At 36.2% G+C, this 17,232-nt stretch overlaps 2 protein-coding genes across 3 annotated transcripts in view; both read left to right on the top strand.

Annotated features, from left to right (window-relative positions):
- The window catches only part of LOC136039310 (protein disulfide-isomerase-like), a 51,754-nt gene extending 51,452 nt beyond the window's left edge, over positions 1-302 (top strand). For both annotated transcript variants that reach the window (XM_065722920.1, XM_065722919.1), the window contains exon 10: positions 20-302. In XM_065722920.1, coding sequence (XP_065578992.1) covers positions 20-61 — 42 coding nt within the window. In that variant the 3' untranslated portion in view covers positions 62-302. The remainder of the gene's footprint in view (positions 1-19) is intronic.
- Positions 1-17,232, top strand: part of LOC136039317 (actin-related protein 2/3 complex subunit 4) — a 291,440-nt gene that overhangs the window by 199,004 nt on the left and 75,204 nt on the right. The gene's annotated exons all lie outside the window — the stretch shown is intronic.

Raw genomic sequence — 17,232 nt, 5'->3', positions numbered from 1 at the left:
TGAATTATGTCTTTTCTAGGAGGAAGAAGAAGAAGAAGTTCATGCCAAAGACGAACTGTAAGCCAGTTACTTAAGTAATTACAATCCCTCAACCCACTCGTTCATTTTCTAAATTTCTGTAACATTTTCTCTTTTTGTACACTTCATTTTTTTATGTTGGAAGAAAGAAAAAAAAACAACTGGCTCTAGAGAAGGGGTTGTATTTTGTTTATTGAAAATTTGTTAACTTTGATAAAATTTTGTACGGGTCGGCTGTGGTGTACAGTGCCGGATTGATTCTTTAATAAACGGCATTCTATTTATACCTGACTTATTTTAATTCTAAAGATTTATGTAGGCTCACTGAAGACATTTTGGGTGTCTATAATGGGTCTCTATAAAAAAAATCTGGACTGTTTAAAGGATAAATTGAATATTATCGATTGGTCTCGTGTATTTGATGCTGAAGAAGTAAACTCTGCAATGGCTCATTTCTTCGAAAAATTTTACGCTGCTTTTGATGAGTCATGCCCCAGAGTAAAAACACGAAAAGGAAAATATAATCAACCCATTCAACCGTGGATATCGCCCTCCCTTTTGACCTCAATAAAACAAAAAAACTGTCTATATAAAAAATTGTTATCATTCCCAAGTGAACAAAATAAAACAACTTTCAAAAAATACAAAAATCTACTTTCAAAAATAATACGTAATGCTAAAACAAAATTTTATTTTGATTCTTTTAGAGAAGTAAGTAAGTCACCAAAGAAAACTTGGGAGCTAATCAATTCATGCTTAAATCGATCACAAAGAACTATACCATCACAAATAAAGGACGCTCATGGTCATATAATTGAAAGGGAGCTAGAAATAGCTAATTACATGAATTTGCATTTTGTGTCAATTGGACAAGCGGTAGCCAACAAGCTCCAACTTAACCTGCTCCATGGTCAATGTGATTATCGTACATACCTCGTAAAGCCTTCTGTAAAATCTATGTTTTTAACACCGGTAACAGAGGAAGAGCTTGCCAATATTGGTAAGCTTTTAAAGAATGGGAATTCCCCGGGGATTGATGAATCGTCTACGAACATTGTGAAAGCTATTTTACCGAGTATTAATAAAGTAATGTGTCATTTAATAAATCTGTCATTTAGATCGGAAACTTTTCCGGATTCATTTAAGAAAGCAAAGGTGATACCACTCTATAGAAGCTCTGACCGGAGTAATTGCATGAATTACAGACCAATATCTATTCTTTCAGGTTTTTCTAAATCAATGGAGCGATGTTTTTATAATTGAGTGTATAATTTCCTTATTTCGAATGATTATTTTTCAAAAAATCAGTATGGGTTTAGAAAGGGACAAAGTACGCAGGACGCTATCCTGACAATGGTCCAATTTACTCACGAATGTCTTGATTAAAAAATGGTTCCGGCAAGTATTTTTTTGGATCTTGAGAAGGCATTTGACACGATTTGTCACGAAATATTGTTGTTTAAGTTAAGCCATGGTGGGATACGAGGACCAGCGCATAATTTTATCGCATCTTACCTAACAGGTCGATCCCAAGTAACAACTATCAATAAAACAGTTTCGGATCCATGCTTATTGCCCAATATTGGTGTTCCTCAGGGTTCAATTCCGGTATTATACCCTGTAGTACCTACTGACCCGGTAGATACCGGGTCAGGCACTCCGGTATCTTGGTATAACTATTGATGAAAATCTATCTTATAAAGAACATTGTAATAGATCACGCGTTAAAATTGCCCAAGGAGTTGGTGTAATGAGGAGGCTTCAGCATTTTTTTTCCCCTATGCTGTTCTACGACTCATTTATTTTGCCTTGGTGCATTCCCATCTTACGTATTTTCCCCTCATTTATTTGGCAACATTCAAATATCATATAAAACCGATACAGACTCTTCAAAACCGGGCTCTTCGAATTTTGCAAAAATATTTACCGTCGCCTTCTTCCTATCCAAATAAATCTAAAACTGAATCTATATATTTATTAACTAATATTTTGCCTGTTTCATTATTCACTCTTCATTCTTTTTTATTCAAGGTAAAATATGACCGCTCAGAACTGCCTTCGTACTTTCGTGCGAGAAATTTTTTCCCTGAGCAACCTGACCATGTTTATGAAACCCGTAATAAATGGAGAATGCAGCACCTGAAATTAACCACTGAGAGATCACGGTTCTCGCCATATTTCTCGATCATGGGTTCATGGCATCTTTATCTACCATATATTGACTACAGTAAATCTCTCCCAAATATAAAAAAGCAACTTCATTCTACCCTTATAAATAAATTCAAGAATCAGTGATAAAAATCTTAAAGTAAATAGTTGTTTGTTTGATGTTGATAAGGTGGGCTCATTTTTCTTTTTTTTTCAAATAAGTTGCCGGTCATCGGTTACCCTCGCTTGTACGCTGTTTTTGTTTTGTTTTTCGGATTGATATTTGCCGACTGTCAGTTTTTTGTGGGTGGGTTCCCGTCTAGTGGTGAGTCGTGGATTTATTTATATTTATTTTATGCATTTGTTTTTATAAATTTTTTTATCAAATAGGTGTGCTATATTGTTATACCGGGTCTTTGTCAATCGACCTTGTGTCTCCGGCTTGACCTTTTTTTTTTTTTTTTTATTTAAGAATTAACGACGCTTCTTGACTACTAAGGTCCCTACGTCGGCCCTGCAGCGTGATTCGATCTCTGGGTCCCGTATTACCAAGCTAAGGTCAGATCCACTGCGCTACCACATAACTTTTTTTTTTTTTTTTTTTTTTAAATTGTGTGTGTTGTATAGAAGTTTAAATAAAAATCTTGAATCTCTATATAAGTAGAGAGGGTTGTTACTCGATATGCTGAAGTTTTTGCTTGTCCGTTCCATGCAAATTTTTAATGCATCATTTTCTGCAGGTCTCTTAAACGTATAATAAGGTATCGTATAATAAGTAATGTGCATTTGTGTTTACGTTTACTATAATATTTAAAGTGGATTTTTTGTATGATCTTTCTTATTATGTCACTGAGTCAAATATTTCATATCTCATTATTTGAAAATGCCGTTTAGAATCGTAAGCACAGATTATTATATAATGTGGATGAAGTTCAAAATGGTTCTACTTATGGACAAATAATCTTCGTCCCAAAGCTCAATAACTTAGTTAGTTTTTAGGTATCAAAAGATTTAAAATAAATGAATAGGAGCCTCAAATATTATCTTTCTCTGATCAAACCCCAAATCCCTTCCCTGAATCTCGAAAGAAGCTTGCGATATTCTCAAATCACGTGTCATTTAAGGTAGCAACTGGATGCGCCTGGTTATTCATATGATAACCGAAGACAAAACAAAACTAGGATGGTTTTTAGCCTGTGATAGAGAAGACGAAAAAACCCAGATATTTTGGAACTCCGCCAAGCCGTCGCCATTGCTCAGAGAAATATAAAAGAACACTTTCAAAGTTTTGATGCACTCAAAATAAAATCAAACTGCTTAAAAAATAGACTAAAGAGCCACCCTATCAGATGAGTAGGAGGTGAATGAATCGCAAACTTATAAACATAATTGATAGAACCTACCTAGCTTTGTTTTAATTTTAGTGTTCAAAGTAAGAGTGTTCAGAGACAACTGTGAGATACTTCTTACTAGTGGCCTAACCCCATACTACCCCTGCAAAAAGACCCCCACCCTGTTAAAAGTACCTAACGATAACGAACACTTTGAGTCCCCGGGTACGATTTTGACGACTAAAGACTTTTTGGATCGGGCTCTGGAATGAGAGAACCTTAACCCAGGAAACATAGCTTGGCAGAATGAACTTTGTCATTAAGGCCATTGTAAAGTACTATATTGACATTGCTGGCCAATCAGAGGCGCGTACTGCTGACTGAATAAGTTATTTTCTGTTGGTTTCATAAGCAACGCTGTAACCATCAAATAATAAGCTCAAACAACCATCAATTAATAAACAGAACTTAAAGCCTGAGAAATTACAATGAATAACCGAATCAAACTCAAAACGAGCCGAAACTAAGATGAGTGGGGCTGACGTCCCCCATGCCTTGTGAAGCCTAAAACATGATCTGTAATTTACTTTACAAAATGCATTTTTAAAATTCTCACTTTTTAACTTTAATAAATCCAAAAATATTAAAACTTAAAGAGTACACTCAGTATATTTATATTAAACTGTCAGTTCACATTCATTTGTTGTTTCGTTCAATTATCTTGGCTATGATGTTTAGTTTTTTCGATAAAATAGAATAGAACATGATTTATTGGCTAAAATAGAAGGAAAGCTAGCATAAGCACGTCAGAACAGTTACAATGATAAAACAGATGTTAGAGGATAAACATAAAACAAAAAATTAAATCAATTATTAAAATAGTTTACAAAAGAGTTTTGCACCTCATGGTCAACATTTGGGGGAACAAGTCAAGTTGGGTATTTGGAGCTCTACGAGCAATAAGTCTTGTATTAGGAAGGATTGGGGGATTTTCTTTGAAGGGGGGAAGAAAACGTCGATGATAGTCAGAACTAAGGTACTTGTGACCAAAGTTCGTGGTAAGAATGTTACGTCGTCATTCCAATGTAATAAGTTCAAGTCTAGCCAAACTTCATCGTATGTAGCATACGACGTTCCCATTATGATTTTTATTGCTCTTTTTTGAATACTTTCAATTTTAGAATATTGGTCTTTGGTCGACCCAGGGTGCCAGACAGGGCAAGGATATTCAAGACAGGATCTTATGTAAGAACAATAAGTTATTTTAAGGTTCTGCATTGATGTGGAGAACCATTTGAGAAGGGAGAACAATTTTAGGAGAAAACTACCAGATTTAAGTAAGTGGGAAACGTGGGACTTTCATTTAAGATTCAGTTTAATGAGAAATTTGAACATTCAGCAGGAAATAAAGATAATTTTAACTAAAGTGCAAATTAGTTTCTGGTTTTCAGAAGTCATGGGGGCTGTCACCCCCACCCTTCTTAGATCCTGTTCGTTTTGAGTTTGACTTGAAAACTTTCGGAAAAAGATATTTTGCAAAGAAAAGTAAAGGCCATATTGAACTTAACATCAGCGGGAATAAATTCCTATGGTAATTCAAACTCTAAACGACCAGAAATTATTAAAGAATAAATGAAATCCAATATGACCATAAATTACATGAACAATCATGGAAAACAAACTTAAACAGCTACTATTATAATGAATAAATATATCTTATAAGGAGTAACACTTGAATTGGACATGCAAGTCAAGCTAAAAACGAACAAAAATCATTACAGACAAGAGTTCTACTACTGTCCCCTTCCGTGAGAGTAAACATCTAAAGCCTAATGCGTTACTGGCGCTTTACTGAAGATGAATTATATTACATAATTTTTGTCTGTACTTTTTACTAATTATGAAGCTGTAAATAAAAATTACAATGAAATAAAATCTTGAACTGATGAGCTTTCAGCAATTAATGTCATTATATATCTACAATGATAGCTGTGACCTATATAAGAACGATGGACGGTACATAGTAACCAGAAATATAATAAACCTTGCTAGTGAAAAAAAATCATTTGCAGCTGATTTAGGAATGTTTAACTATATCTTCCTTTAAAAACCTATCTATGGGAATTTAGAAAAATGGAATGGAACCCCTCAGAATGGCGTTGGATCAAAAAAAAAATACACAATTGGAATTCCCATCACCTAAAACCATAAACACAAAACTTATAGCCTGCTTGTTTAAACAATACAGAAAATCACTTTTTGCATGAGTAGTCTTTTTTCTCGCTCTTCAGTGGTAGCAGTGCATTGGAACATTATAGAGACCTCTTTAGAGGCTCATTTTTAAAGGACATTAGTTTAACTATGCGATTCTCAGATACGCTGAATTTGATGATGTGATTTTCCATAAGACTCCTTGGCTTTTAAGGGGTGTTTTTCTTTTTTCAAAATCAGGCAAATTTTCTCAGGATCGTAGCTTTTATTATTGAGCCGAGTCGCTCCTTGCTTGCAGTTCGTTGCCACGAATTGTTTAATGTAATTCTTTAAGTTCCAACTTGTATTATTTCCCCATGTACATCTTTTGAAATTTTATTCATAGTCGGATCATTTGCTGTCTATTTGAGTACTAATTCCCTTGGGGAATAGTAATAGCTCTCTGACATTTTTTTCGATCTTGTGTAGTGAAGTACAATAATTGGTACTAGTGTCTTATACCCACCACACTCAGTTCTGTCGAGGAGGGAAGTTTGGCTAATGTTTGTGAAATAAAACGAAATATGCTGAAAATATGGAAAATATCATCAACAAAATTATGAAAACTTCAATGAACAGGTAGCTACAATAATAGGCAAAATTTAGTATATCTGATAACCTTAATGAAGAAGCTTCTATCTGTAAAAATGTGGAATTTTGTGCTTTTTTTTATCAGAAGAAAGATCTCGGATGCGTATTTATTTGTTTCTTTTTTTTATCCCTGGGGTGATTTTATTAAACCAATAGTCCTAGAATATCGGGAAAGGACCTATTCGGATGGAAATTAAAGTTTTAGTTCCCTTTTTAAGTGACCACATTGGGGGGGGGGGACACCGTCTTTTTTCTCAAAGTTGACCGATTATTCAAAATTTTGAGATAGCTAAATAGCGACGAAGATCATTTTATTTATCATTCCTTGTTGAACTTCGCTGAAGTAAGAATGCTAGGGCTGTGTTAATTGACTAGTTTTAACTTTTTAATGCAAATCTATATATAGACTAGCTGTTGGGCTAGCACCCCAACACCTAGTTGGTGGGGGTGCTTCGCCCCCCCTCCCCGCAAGCGTAAGTCGTTACGCGCCATATTAGTTACACGCCATTGTAGTTGTGTCCCTGTGTATACAACATTCTTGGCTTTCCCATTGTCTGTGCATATACAAAGCCTTATGTACTTATAATGACGTCATATGCAAACGCTCTTTTTACAAACATGCATACACACAACTCGTTTTTATATAGATAGATAGATACAATACAAATTAACTGCGTAAAACTTGCGAATATACAACATTCTTCGCTGTCCAATTGTCGCTGCATATAAATAGATTGTCAGGTTTACCGACCCTCGAACATGCAACGTACAATTGTCCATGGGAAAACAATCAGTATTAAGATCTATACCACATTTTTCTAATGATTGACCTTGAGCTTTGTTGATGGTGATTGCAAATGCTAATCAAATTGGGAATTGCAATCTTTTAAATTTAAAAGGCAAATTTGTTGGAATCATGGGAGTGCGAGGAATAAGAACAGCCTCACCCTCAAAAGGCCCTGTCAAGATTGTGGCCTCTATTACGTTTTCTATTGTTTTTTTTTTACATTTTTTTTTCTATTGTTAAATTTTCACCTGGAATCGTCCAGAAGAAATTTTCAGGGTGGAACTTTCAGTTAGAATCCAATTGTCTGGGGGAACTTTCGCTGGTGGGGGGGGGGGTTGTATTAGACAAGGAATGAATTTTTCATGGAGGAATTTTATGCTGGAAAAAATATTCCATGGAGGGTGGCCGGGATTCTCGGCATTATTTGAAAAAGATCTGAAATTAAATGAAAGCAAGTTTATTCAACTGAAAGCAAGGAGCAACATCAAAACCTAAAAGGAACACAAATTATTACGTGTATGAGAGGGACTTCCCCCTCCTCAAGGCCTCACTCTTTACGCTAAAGTTTGACTTTTGTCCAATTCTCAAAGAACGACTCCTGAAAGACAAAGGCCGTCTAATTAGAATAACAATTTTTTTTGAAACTCTATAAGAAACTTTAGCGTTAAGAGCGAGGTCTTGAGGAGGGGGCAACTCCTTCATATACATATTAATTTCTGTTCGTTTTGGGTTTTCGTGTTGTTCCTTGGTTTCCGTTAAAAAAAAAATTGTTTTTTATTTAATCCAATTAAGAGTTGGTTTCACTATAAACTGTGAATCAATACTGAATCAAAAGATACTATCCAGATTAAAGGGCATATTTGCAATATCCAAGGAATAGCTAGGGATTTTACGTCGCAACTTTCAGAGATGTAATTAGCGATGATGAACTAATTTAAAAGACAATATGTTCATCAACGTTTCTAATAAGGGCGTATGAGCAATATCTTAGGAAAACATTAAGGGGTCCGATATTGGTATTATGTTGAAGCTTTCAGGGCATATTTATTTAAATATAGATGTTAAAAGGGTGTGTTTGCACATATATAGAATGGCTAAAAGTATTGAGGGGAAGTTAGAAGATGTTGGGGTGTATGGTAACCAAATCTAAACAAAATCCAGGATTGTCAAAGGGACGTATCAATAATATCTCACAAACGATTGAGAACATTAAATCGAACCTTTCAGTGCAACTACAACTCTAATACATATTCTACTGCTACTGCGACTATTTACGACTGTGAGTGCTTGCAACCGCGATTGCTTGCATTGCGACTGCGACAGCGAATACTGAATCTTAAGGATGGAGTATAAATTCCAATCTCTTGATAAATTCCCCAAAGACTACGGGGTCCATATTCTTTTCTAACAGCCTTAGCAAAAACCAATCACCAACGCTGCATTTTTTATTCACTGTATTAATATGTAGATTATCTCTAAGTCTTGCCCCTACGCTTAACGACCAGCCACGTATAGGTCGAAAACAGAAAAGTATTATTCTGTAGATTACTGCAAGTAGAGATAACAAAAATAGTATGATGAGCCAGAACCATAAAAATGCGTATATTTTCTCAGTGAAAATATTCAAAGCTAACAAGCAAATTAAGTCTTTTCTTTGAATTGTCCCTGAGAATCCCCATTCGTAAACAGTACATTTTGCCAGTTTTGGAAATATTCTTTCCATTGGATCAACGCTTTCCATAGGATTTTGATGAAGGTGATTCAAAATCTGGGACCCATAATTCACGAACTCGTATCCAAGAAAAATATTTAAAAGGTAAGACTGAAATACAACGTTGAAGCAATTCAAAATTTCGCAACAAAAGTAAACCCAGGCATTCATATTATTCGTCTTAAGATTGTCGACAAAACAATCACAGAGGAGATTGATCTGTTCTCTTCTGGTTCTCTCATCATCAATAGGAAGTGATAGGTTCTGAACAAGCAATTCTAGGTTTTTAGAACACCGATTTTTCCAAATGTAATGAGGGATGTAGAATAACAGAGCCTGTAGGCATAGGCAAAAATAGACATATTGGTAGTACGTAATATCCTTTTTTTCTTCTCTTCCCGTGAATGATCTAACACCAGGGTATGCAACACCAACGCCAACTTCTTTTCCAAGGTTATCTTGAACAGTAAATGTCGAGTGAATCCAACAGTAAGTTGTATGGTATTTTTTTGTATCGTCCCCAGTGCAAATGATAGGGGGATGAAGACATTGATAAAGCCAGATTATTAGCGTACATCCAACAAGAATGAATACTGTGAATCTGTAATGCAGTTTGAATATGACGTTATCAATCGTGACTCGGTCTTTTTTGAATAGATTTGCTAGATATTCATAAAATATTTGCATCTTTTCTTTATGCTTCTAGATTATGCAGGTTTACTGTTCGTCACAAACCAACTCCAGAAAACGTTACTTTGGTTATAAATTTTAAAATGCGTTCTAAGCGAATTATTTTACCTTCCCCTTCTTATAGTTTATATAGCGATTCTTTTGCAACAAGTGTTAAACTTTTACAAAGTTAAGTATGATTTGGTACTCTATTTTAGTTTTTTAACATAGAAATGTAATTATACGTCATTTGATTGTCTTTCAATAACGTATTTCTGAACTAACTGTAGTGTCTCCGAAGTCTTGTTGGATAGAAATTGTAATTACGATGACTGCTGCTAATCATGATTATAATAAAAAACACTAAAAAACTGGGTAGTGAAAAAAGAAAATGTCGTTTGCAGTTGATTTAGGAATGGTAACTATTATCTCGATTAGAGATTCAGACGAATACGGTTAGACTGAATCAGAAGACCAAGGGACTGAATTAGAGCAGTCGATTAAAAATTTCAACCTACTGTTTTCTTACATAATGATTGGCTGTGTCTGTAAACTTCAGCCCTGGTTAAACCCTTACCGGCGCAACATTAAGAGTAACTGATTGAGCTAATTTTATGCCTCTATTCTATTGACAGGATATGTAAGGGTTGTATCTAGGGCTGAAGTTTACAGACACAGCCAATCAATATGTACGAAGATATTAATTTGAGATTTTTAGTCGACTGCTCTAATTCAGTCCCCTTGTCTTCTGATTCAGTCTAGCTGTATTCGTCTGAATCTCTAATCGAGAAATATGTTACCATTTCTAAATTCTTTTGTCAAAAGATGCGCGTCTTAATTTTGCATATGAAGATGCTGTTTTTTAGCGAAAATTGTATTTGCTTCAGCGTTGCGTTTCAGTACTTTTAAACGCAAGATTACAGCTGATAAAAAGCAAATGTGGTTTTCCTTGCGATTTGTGTACATAAAGGGATTCCAAATTCCATAATCCTATTTCTCCGGCATCGATCATGTCAAGTTTGTCTTAGTTTTCAACTTTTACCTAATTAACAGAGATAGACGAGTAAAGTCCGTAAAGGTAATAGAATAGGGATAGAAGGTGAAAAATCATTTTTATCCATCCTTCTCTCATACTTGCGTTTAAAACATCAGCATTCATGATATTCACGGGATCATAAAAGCTAAATGATGACATTTGCGATTGTTTTGAATATCTATAAGAATGATAAGCAATTAAAGGGATGTTTAAAGCAAGAGTTGTCCATTCACCGGTAAAAAAGAACAAAATATTCATAAATATGTGAATCTTATACTCAGGTAGCACTAATGGATGTTGAATCCATTGCAATGCTGTGCTGCATTGCAAAGCTGTTACATGCAATGCTGTTACACGGAAAACGGAGACAAAAATCAAAATTGCATCTAATGTAAGAGCAGCCAAATAGCTTAATGAAACGAATCCAAATGTCATTTTTCTCAAGTCAAAGCTAACAAACTATATCATTTTTCTCAAGTCAAAGCTAACAAACTATATCATTTGTATTTAGAATATATTGTTTCTCTTGGCAATAAGAGCTATTTTTCAGAATTTTTCCAATCTGAGTTTATTGTTTTCCCTTCAACAGGGATATAAAGAATGTTATTATGTTTGCTTCGTTTCGTTAACACAAAGTTTTATAAACATGAAATAATTTTTGAAATTAAAGTGGTCTGTCGTCAGATTATCATTTTAACATAACGTTTGATATATCAGTTCATCTTGAATTGTCAGTTTTAACTTTAAAAATTAGTTATATTTTGATTCCTTTCTAGTCTGAGGTATTTTTTTCTCTATTGTGGTATTTTTATTAAAATGGTTTTAAGAGCTTCGTTTTTTGTTGCTTAGTTCTTTTACAGGAAGTTGTTGATTTTCTTCAGACTGTGACTGTCACGATTTATATCCTAAGGTTCTTTATACATATGGGCGAATGCAAAAATTAGGTCGTTTAATTTACTTACTTAGAACATTTTTCATAAACTGAATTATTATTCCTGTTGGTCTCCGGTGCAATTTTGTTTTTTCTAATAGATACTACCTGATCAATTAATTTCAATTTGACATCATTGTATGCATTGCTTCATTGTATAAAAACATGACGTCCGATTGCTATACAAAATGAAGCGATAATGATATCATACTTTTTTTTTTTTAAGATGCATGTGTTGTAGATACATTAGATTTTTCTCAGTTTTAAGTTTGCTAAATTCCAACAAATTAAGGAAAAGGCTATTAACTTTTTTGTAACCCAAAATAGCAGACTATGATTTATACTGCATTCCCGAATGCTTGAACGACAATGGGCTAAGGCTCCTTCAGCTGTGCAACATGCACGATATCGTGATCACCAACACCCTTTTTCAAAGGAAGGAAGTTCACAAATATACCTGGTATAGCAATGACGGACGAACAAAAAACATGTTAGACTATATAATCGTGTCCTGACGCTGGTGTTCCTCTATAACTAATTGCCGAACTTACAGAAGTACAGAATTGGGAGACACCGACCACAGGCTTGTCGTCTCTAACCTTAGACTTCGCCTGAAAGCCCAGAAAAGTGACCACCGTCCTCCCAAATTAGACCTTAACAATCTTGCAAACTCCAACACGCAGGTCTATGCTGTCTCCATCTCAAACCGTTTCGACTGTCTTGGTCAAGTTTCGGGATCTGAAGAAGCATGGCAACTATTTAAGGACGGCGTATTGCTTTCGGCCGAAAGTACTATCGGTCGTCTGAAGCTCAGAAAAAAATCCTGGATATCACAGGAAACTCTAGATATCATTGAACAGCATCGTAAAGCACGCCTAGCGAAGGACATGGTTACCTTCAGACGTCTAAACGGCGTAAGAAATAAATTCCTCCACAGAGACAGAAAGCTGTTCACCGAAAAAATGGCCGCTGATCTCGAGGAGGCCGCCAGAAAGGGTGACACATGCGCTCTATATAAACACCTTCGGGATCTTACACATGGAAAACCATCCCCCCTAGGCCCTATCATATCTAATGATGGAAATATTATCACTGACGAGAGCGCTCAACTGTCCGCCTGGAAGGATCACTTCTCTTCACTTATAACCCTGGACTGTGTTAGCCAGCCCGACCCTGACCTTCTTCAAGTGGCATCCAACACCCCTGAGGCCCCGTGTGCAATTGTGCACCACCCTTTCACCTCTACAGAAATCTTGAAATCTCCGAATCGGATGAAAAACAACCGAGCCCCAGGAGTCTGTGGTATCCCTGCAGAACTGCTGAAATATGGTGGGGCAGCGACCCTTCTCTGGCTCCAAGTACTGTTTTCCATAGTATTTCATACAGAACGGATACCAAAAGACAGGCGAGCGGGCATCATTCTGCCTCTCTGGAAACGGAAAGGCAGTCGCAGAATCTGCTCCAACTATTGTTGCATCACACTCCTCTCTGTGCCCGGGAAACTCTTTTCTTATTTTTTTTTTATTTTTTCAGTTTTCTTTTTCTTCTTTATTTTTCTTAGCTTTTTTTCTTTTTAGTTTTTTTACCTTTTTTTATTTTTTCTTAGGTTTTTTCTATTTTTAATTTTTTTTTATTCTTTTTTTTCTTTTTAGTTTTTTTCTAGTTTTTTACTTTTTTTCTTTTTTCAGTTTTCTTTTTCTTCTTTAATTTTCAGACGTCATATGCAAACCCTCAACGCAAAAATACATACAATTTATTTTTATATATATAGAAGATATAATCTGGCGTAACAGACATAGTGTAACAGACACACAGACATACATAGTGTAACAGACATACAACTTATTTTTATATAGATAGATAACAAGCATCTTCATTATATCCCTGCAAACACTTCCTATTCTTAACTCTGCCAGTTAACATCAAGAACTGAATTAGATGGTTCTTTAGCAATAGTAAAAGGTTAGGCCGTGATTATATGTCATTTTTGACCCGTTCAGTAGCAAGATGTTTAATATAAAAAATGCATTCGTTTTTCCTGGTATGTTGCTATTGGTATGATTGCTATGTCACTATTTTTGCTCCGAAAAAATGGATCACGTAATGGACTCTTACAGGGGTCTTTTGTCAATGTCCGGGCATTGCCATGTTAGTTGGTTTGATAAGCTGTTTTGCTCTGCACTACCCTTGGCAAAAACTTTGTACCGGCTGCCCTGGATTTTGCATCTTCTACACCAAATGATTGGGCTCTGGCAAGGATTTAGAAAAAAGGGTTTCGAAAAATTTCGGCTGCACGACCCCTTGGCCAGTGATTGAAATCTCAACAAAGTGAAAAAGGTTTGAAAAGTTCAAGAAGCGCTGCATCACTCATCGGTCTGTAAACAGGTCAGAAACGAAAGACATCACTTTTGTCAAAAAAGAAGAAATCAAAGAAACCAAGAAAGAAAATTGTTAGATTAAAAAAGGATTTCTATTCCTAGACTGAAATGGCATATCTACCCCTTGTCCGAACAATACTATAGAATTAGTGCAATTTAATGATGTTTTTGTCTTGGATTAGGCATCAATGTTGCCAAAAACATAATTTACAAAATATTCATCCGTTGTCACGGTCCATTGTAAATCTAAACTAAGCATAAATATGTTTTAAGACTATATTGGCTATTAATGAGATTCGAAAAAAAATGGAAGAATATGAAAGAATTTTTTTTAGCTGGATGAAAAATTAATCTCGTTTTGGTTTTTAATTATATTTATTCTTCTTTTTCGTTAAAAAGTCTTCATTCTAGCCGTCCTAGCCGAGTCGGTTGGTGTACTGGTTTAGGGATCCTTGGTCTGAAAGGACGCGGGTTCGAATCCCAGTGTACCCAATTGTTCAGTTTGGGACGAGGGTCAGTGGCGTGACTCTGTAAGCTTAGTCAGAGTCGACCCAGCTCTAAATGGGTACCTGGAGAAATCTGGGGAAGGTAATCAGGAAGGGTGTGCGAAAGCACAGGATGGTTAGCCCCCAACACCCCATTGCACTTCCTGGCTGAAGGGCCAAGAAACGGAGATCAGCACCGCCGGTAGGGACTGTAAAGTCTAATGCCGTAACTTCTACCTTTTACCGTCCTGGCCGAGTGGGTTGGTGTGCTGGATTCGGGATCCCTTGTCTGAGAGGACGTGGGTTCGAATCCCAGTGTACCCAATTCTTCAGTTTGGGACGGGGGTCAGTGGCGTGACTCTGTAAGCTTAGCCAGAGTCGACCCAGCTCTAAATGGGTACCTGGAGAAATCTGGGGAAGGTAAACAGGAAGGGTGTGCGAAAGCATAGGATGGCTGGCTCCCAGCCCCCCATTGCACTTCCTGGCTGAACGGCCAAGAAACGGAGATCAGCACCGCCGGTATGGACTGTAAAGTCTTATGCCGTACGCTTTACCTTTTTTTTCTTTTCCGTTATATACTTATTATTTTTTTTGTCGAACACTGATGTATCACATTTGTTGTATAGGGTTTTAAATCAGGGGAAAGGAGAGGGGATCTTAATTCGATAAATGATAAAATTCTACTAAGTTACATGAAATTTATCAATGTCAGTGGCGTGACTCTGTAAGCTTAGTCAGAGTCGACCCAGCTCTAAATGGGTACCTGGAGAAATCTGGGGAAGGTAAACAGGAAGGGTGTGCGAAAGCATAGGATGGCTGGCTCCCAACCCCCCATTGCACTTCCTGGCTGAACGGCCAAGAAACGGAGATCAGCACCGCCGGTATGGACTGTAAAGTCTTATGCCATACCCTTTACCTTTTTTTTTCTTTTTCGTTATATACTTTATTATTTTTTTGTCGAACACTGATGTTGTATAGGGTTTTAAATCAGGGGAAAGGGGAGGGGATCTTAATTCGATAAATGTAAAATTCTACTAAATTACATGAAATTTATAAAAACTAATGAGGGTGGCCGTAACCATTATGAAATTTGATTAATTTAGTGTCGTTTTTTTTTGCACAGGAATCATCACAGTAAGGATAGATGAAGTGTCTTTACAGTTTTTTTATGCAAATAGATAGTTGAAAGACTGAAAACCAGCCAAGTAGCCTATACAATTAGCCTATTGTTTAACTGTAGGCTGAAGGAGTAGTTTTCAAATATTTTAACTTTGATAGGTTATTTGCTGGTATATCCTGTGGTGGCGCAGTGGATTTCACCTTAGCTTGGTAATACGGGACCCAGAGATCGAATCACGCTGCAGGAATGCACTGCAGGGACCTTAGTAGTCAAGAAGCGTCGTTAATTCTTAGATAATATTTGCTGGTAACCTGAAAAAATCTATAAATAAGATTCTTATTGTCATAAAATTGTGTCACTTCCAAGTTTTAAAATTTCTCTTCAATCCTCTAATTAATTATGCGATAAAATATGTTGTTTTTGACGCTTCATGGATTCAGTTATACACTGTTGCCAGCAACCAATAGATTGTTTTTTAGATTTGTTTATGAGAAGAAAGCAGTGGGAACTATGTCAAGATAATGAATAGGATTATCGTATTCATTTCTTTCAATTCAATTATAACCCCATCAGTCTTCTGTTTCACTTTCCTTTATTCCAATGAATGCTTATGGGACCAATTCCTCTCGAATGAACGAATGCATTTTATTAAGCTGATGTGTGTCTATGTCTATGTATTTTATTTTGAAAAAATGCCTTTTTTTTCTCTAGTTTAGTTTCAATAGGGCTAGTAGGGTTCTTAGCCACTTAAGAATAAGACCACCTTTAAATTGCCAAGGTTGGACGGACGTTAATGCCTGTTGTCTATTATATGCACTTGGCTCATACTGACTAACTGATATTTCTCTACTTGTGCTGCTTCTTTTTTAAATGAAAAGCCATAACCTATGCTTAAAATATACTTTTGTTGCCAGATATAGGAAATGTCTTGAATTGAGTATTTTAAAACTGCTTTGTTCCGCGACACATTCATCTTAAGCATTTTACTTTAGTACCCTTTTCTATTAAAGCAGTGGTTCCCAACTAATTTTGGGTCATGCCCCACTAAGACATTTCTAAAATCCTGATGTCTCCCTGTTGGTATTTAAATTTTTTTATTCAACAATTTAGGCTTATTCACCTCCAGGAAACTAACATGGCCATTAACCTGGAATCTCTTTTTGGGTTGTCCTCTGGGCTTTTTTTCACCAATGAACTATATTGTCTGACCAGAACACTATTTTTAGGTTACACTGTAACCGAGCCCTCATGTAACTGACTGGGGTCATCCGAACCCAAGTGCAAATAAAATCCCATGTTATTGGGCCTCCGCGTCACAGAACACCCATGCAACTGAACCCTCGTGTAACTGAACCATCGTCAACCGAACCCTCATGCAACTCATTCTCTGTAGAACTGAACACCCTTTTAACTTAACCCTGTTCAAGCTTATCCCCAGTTTAACTACACCTTCGTCCAACTAAACCCTCATTCAACTTTACTTCCGTTTAATTGAGCCCTCGTGCAACTGAACCCCGTAAACCTTAACCCTCGTGCAAATCAAACCCTATTTAACTCTACCCTCACCTCAATATTACTAACTCGAACCTCAACTCAATATCTGTGCTACTCAATCATATTCAGCTCAAACCTCATTCAACTCATACTCCGCGCAATTTAATCCTTGTGCTATTCTAGCCCTACTTGTTTCGACCCTAATTCTACTATACCCCAATGCACCTTTTATGCAATTCAAGCCTTGTTTAACTCAATCTTCATTCAACCTACTCCCTTTCTA

The sequence above is a fragment of the Artemia franciscana genome, chromosome 19, assembly GCF_032884065.1.
Source record: "Artemia franciscana chromosome 19, ASM3288406v1, whole genome shotgun sequence".
Lineage (NCBI taxonomy): Eukaryota > Metazoa > Arthropoda > Branchiopoda > Anostraca > Artemiidae > Artemia > Artemia franciscana.
The sequence above is the reverse complement of the archived record's forward strand: the minus strand, read 5'-3'. Positions and strand labels throughout refer to the sequence as shown.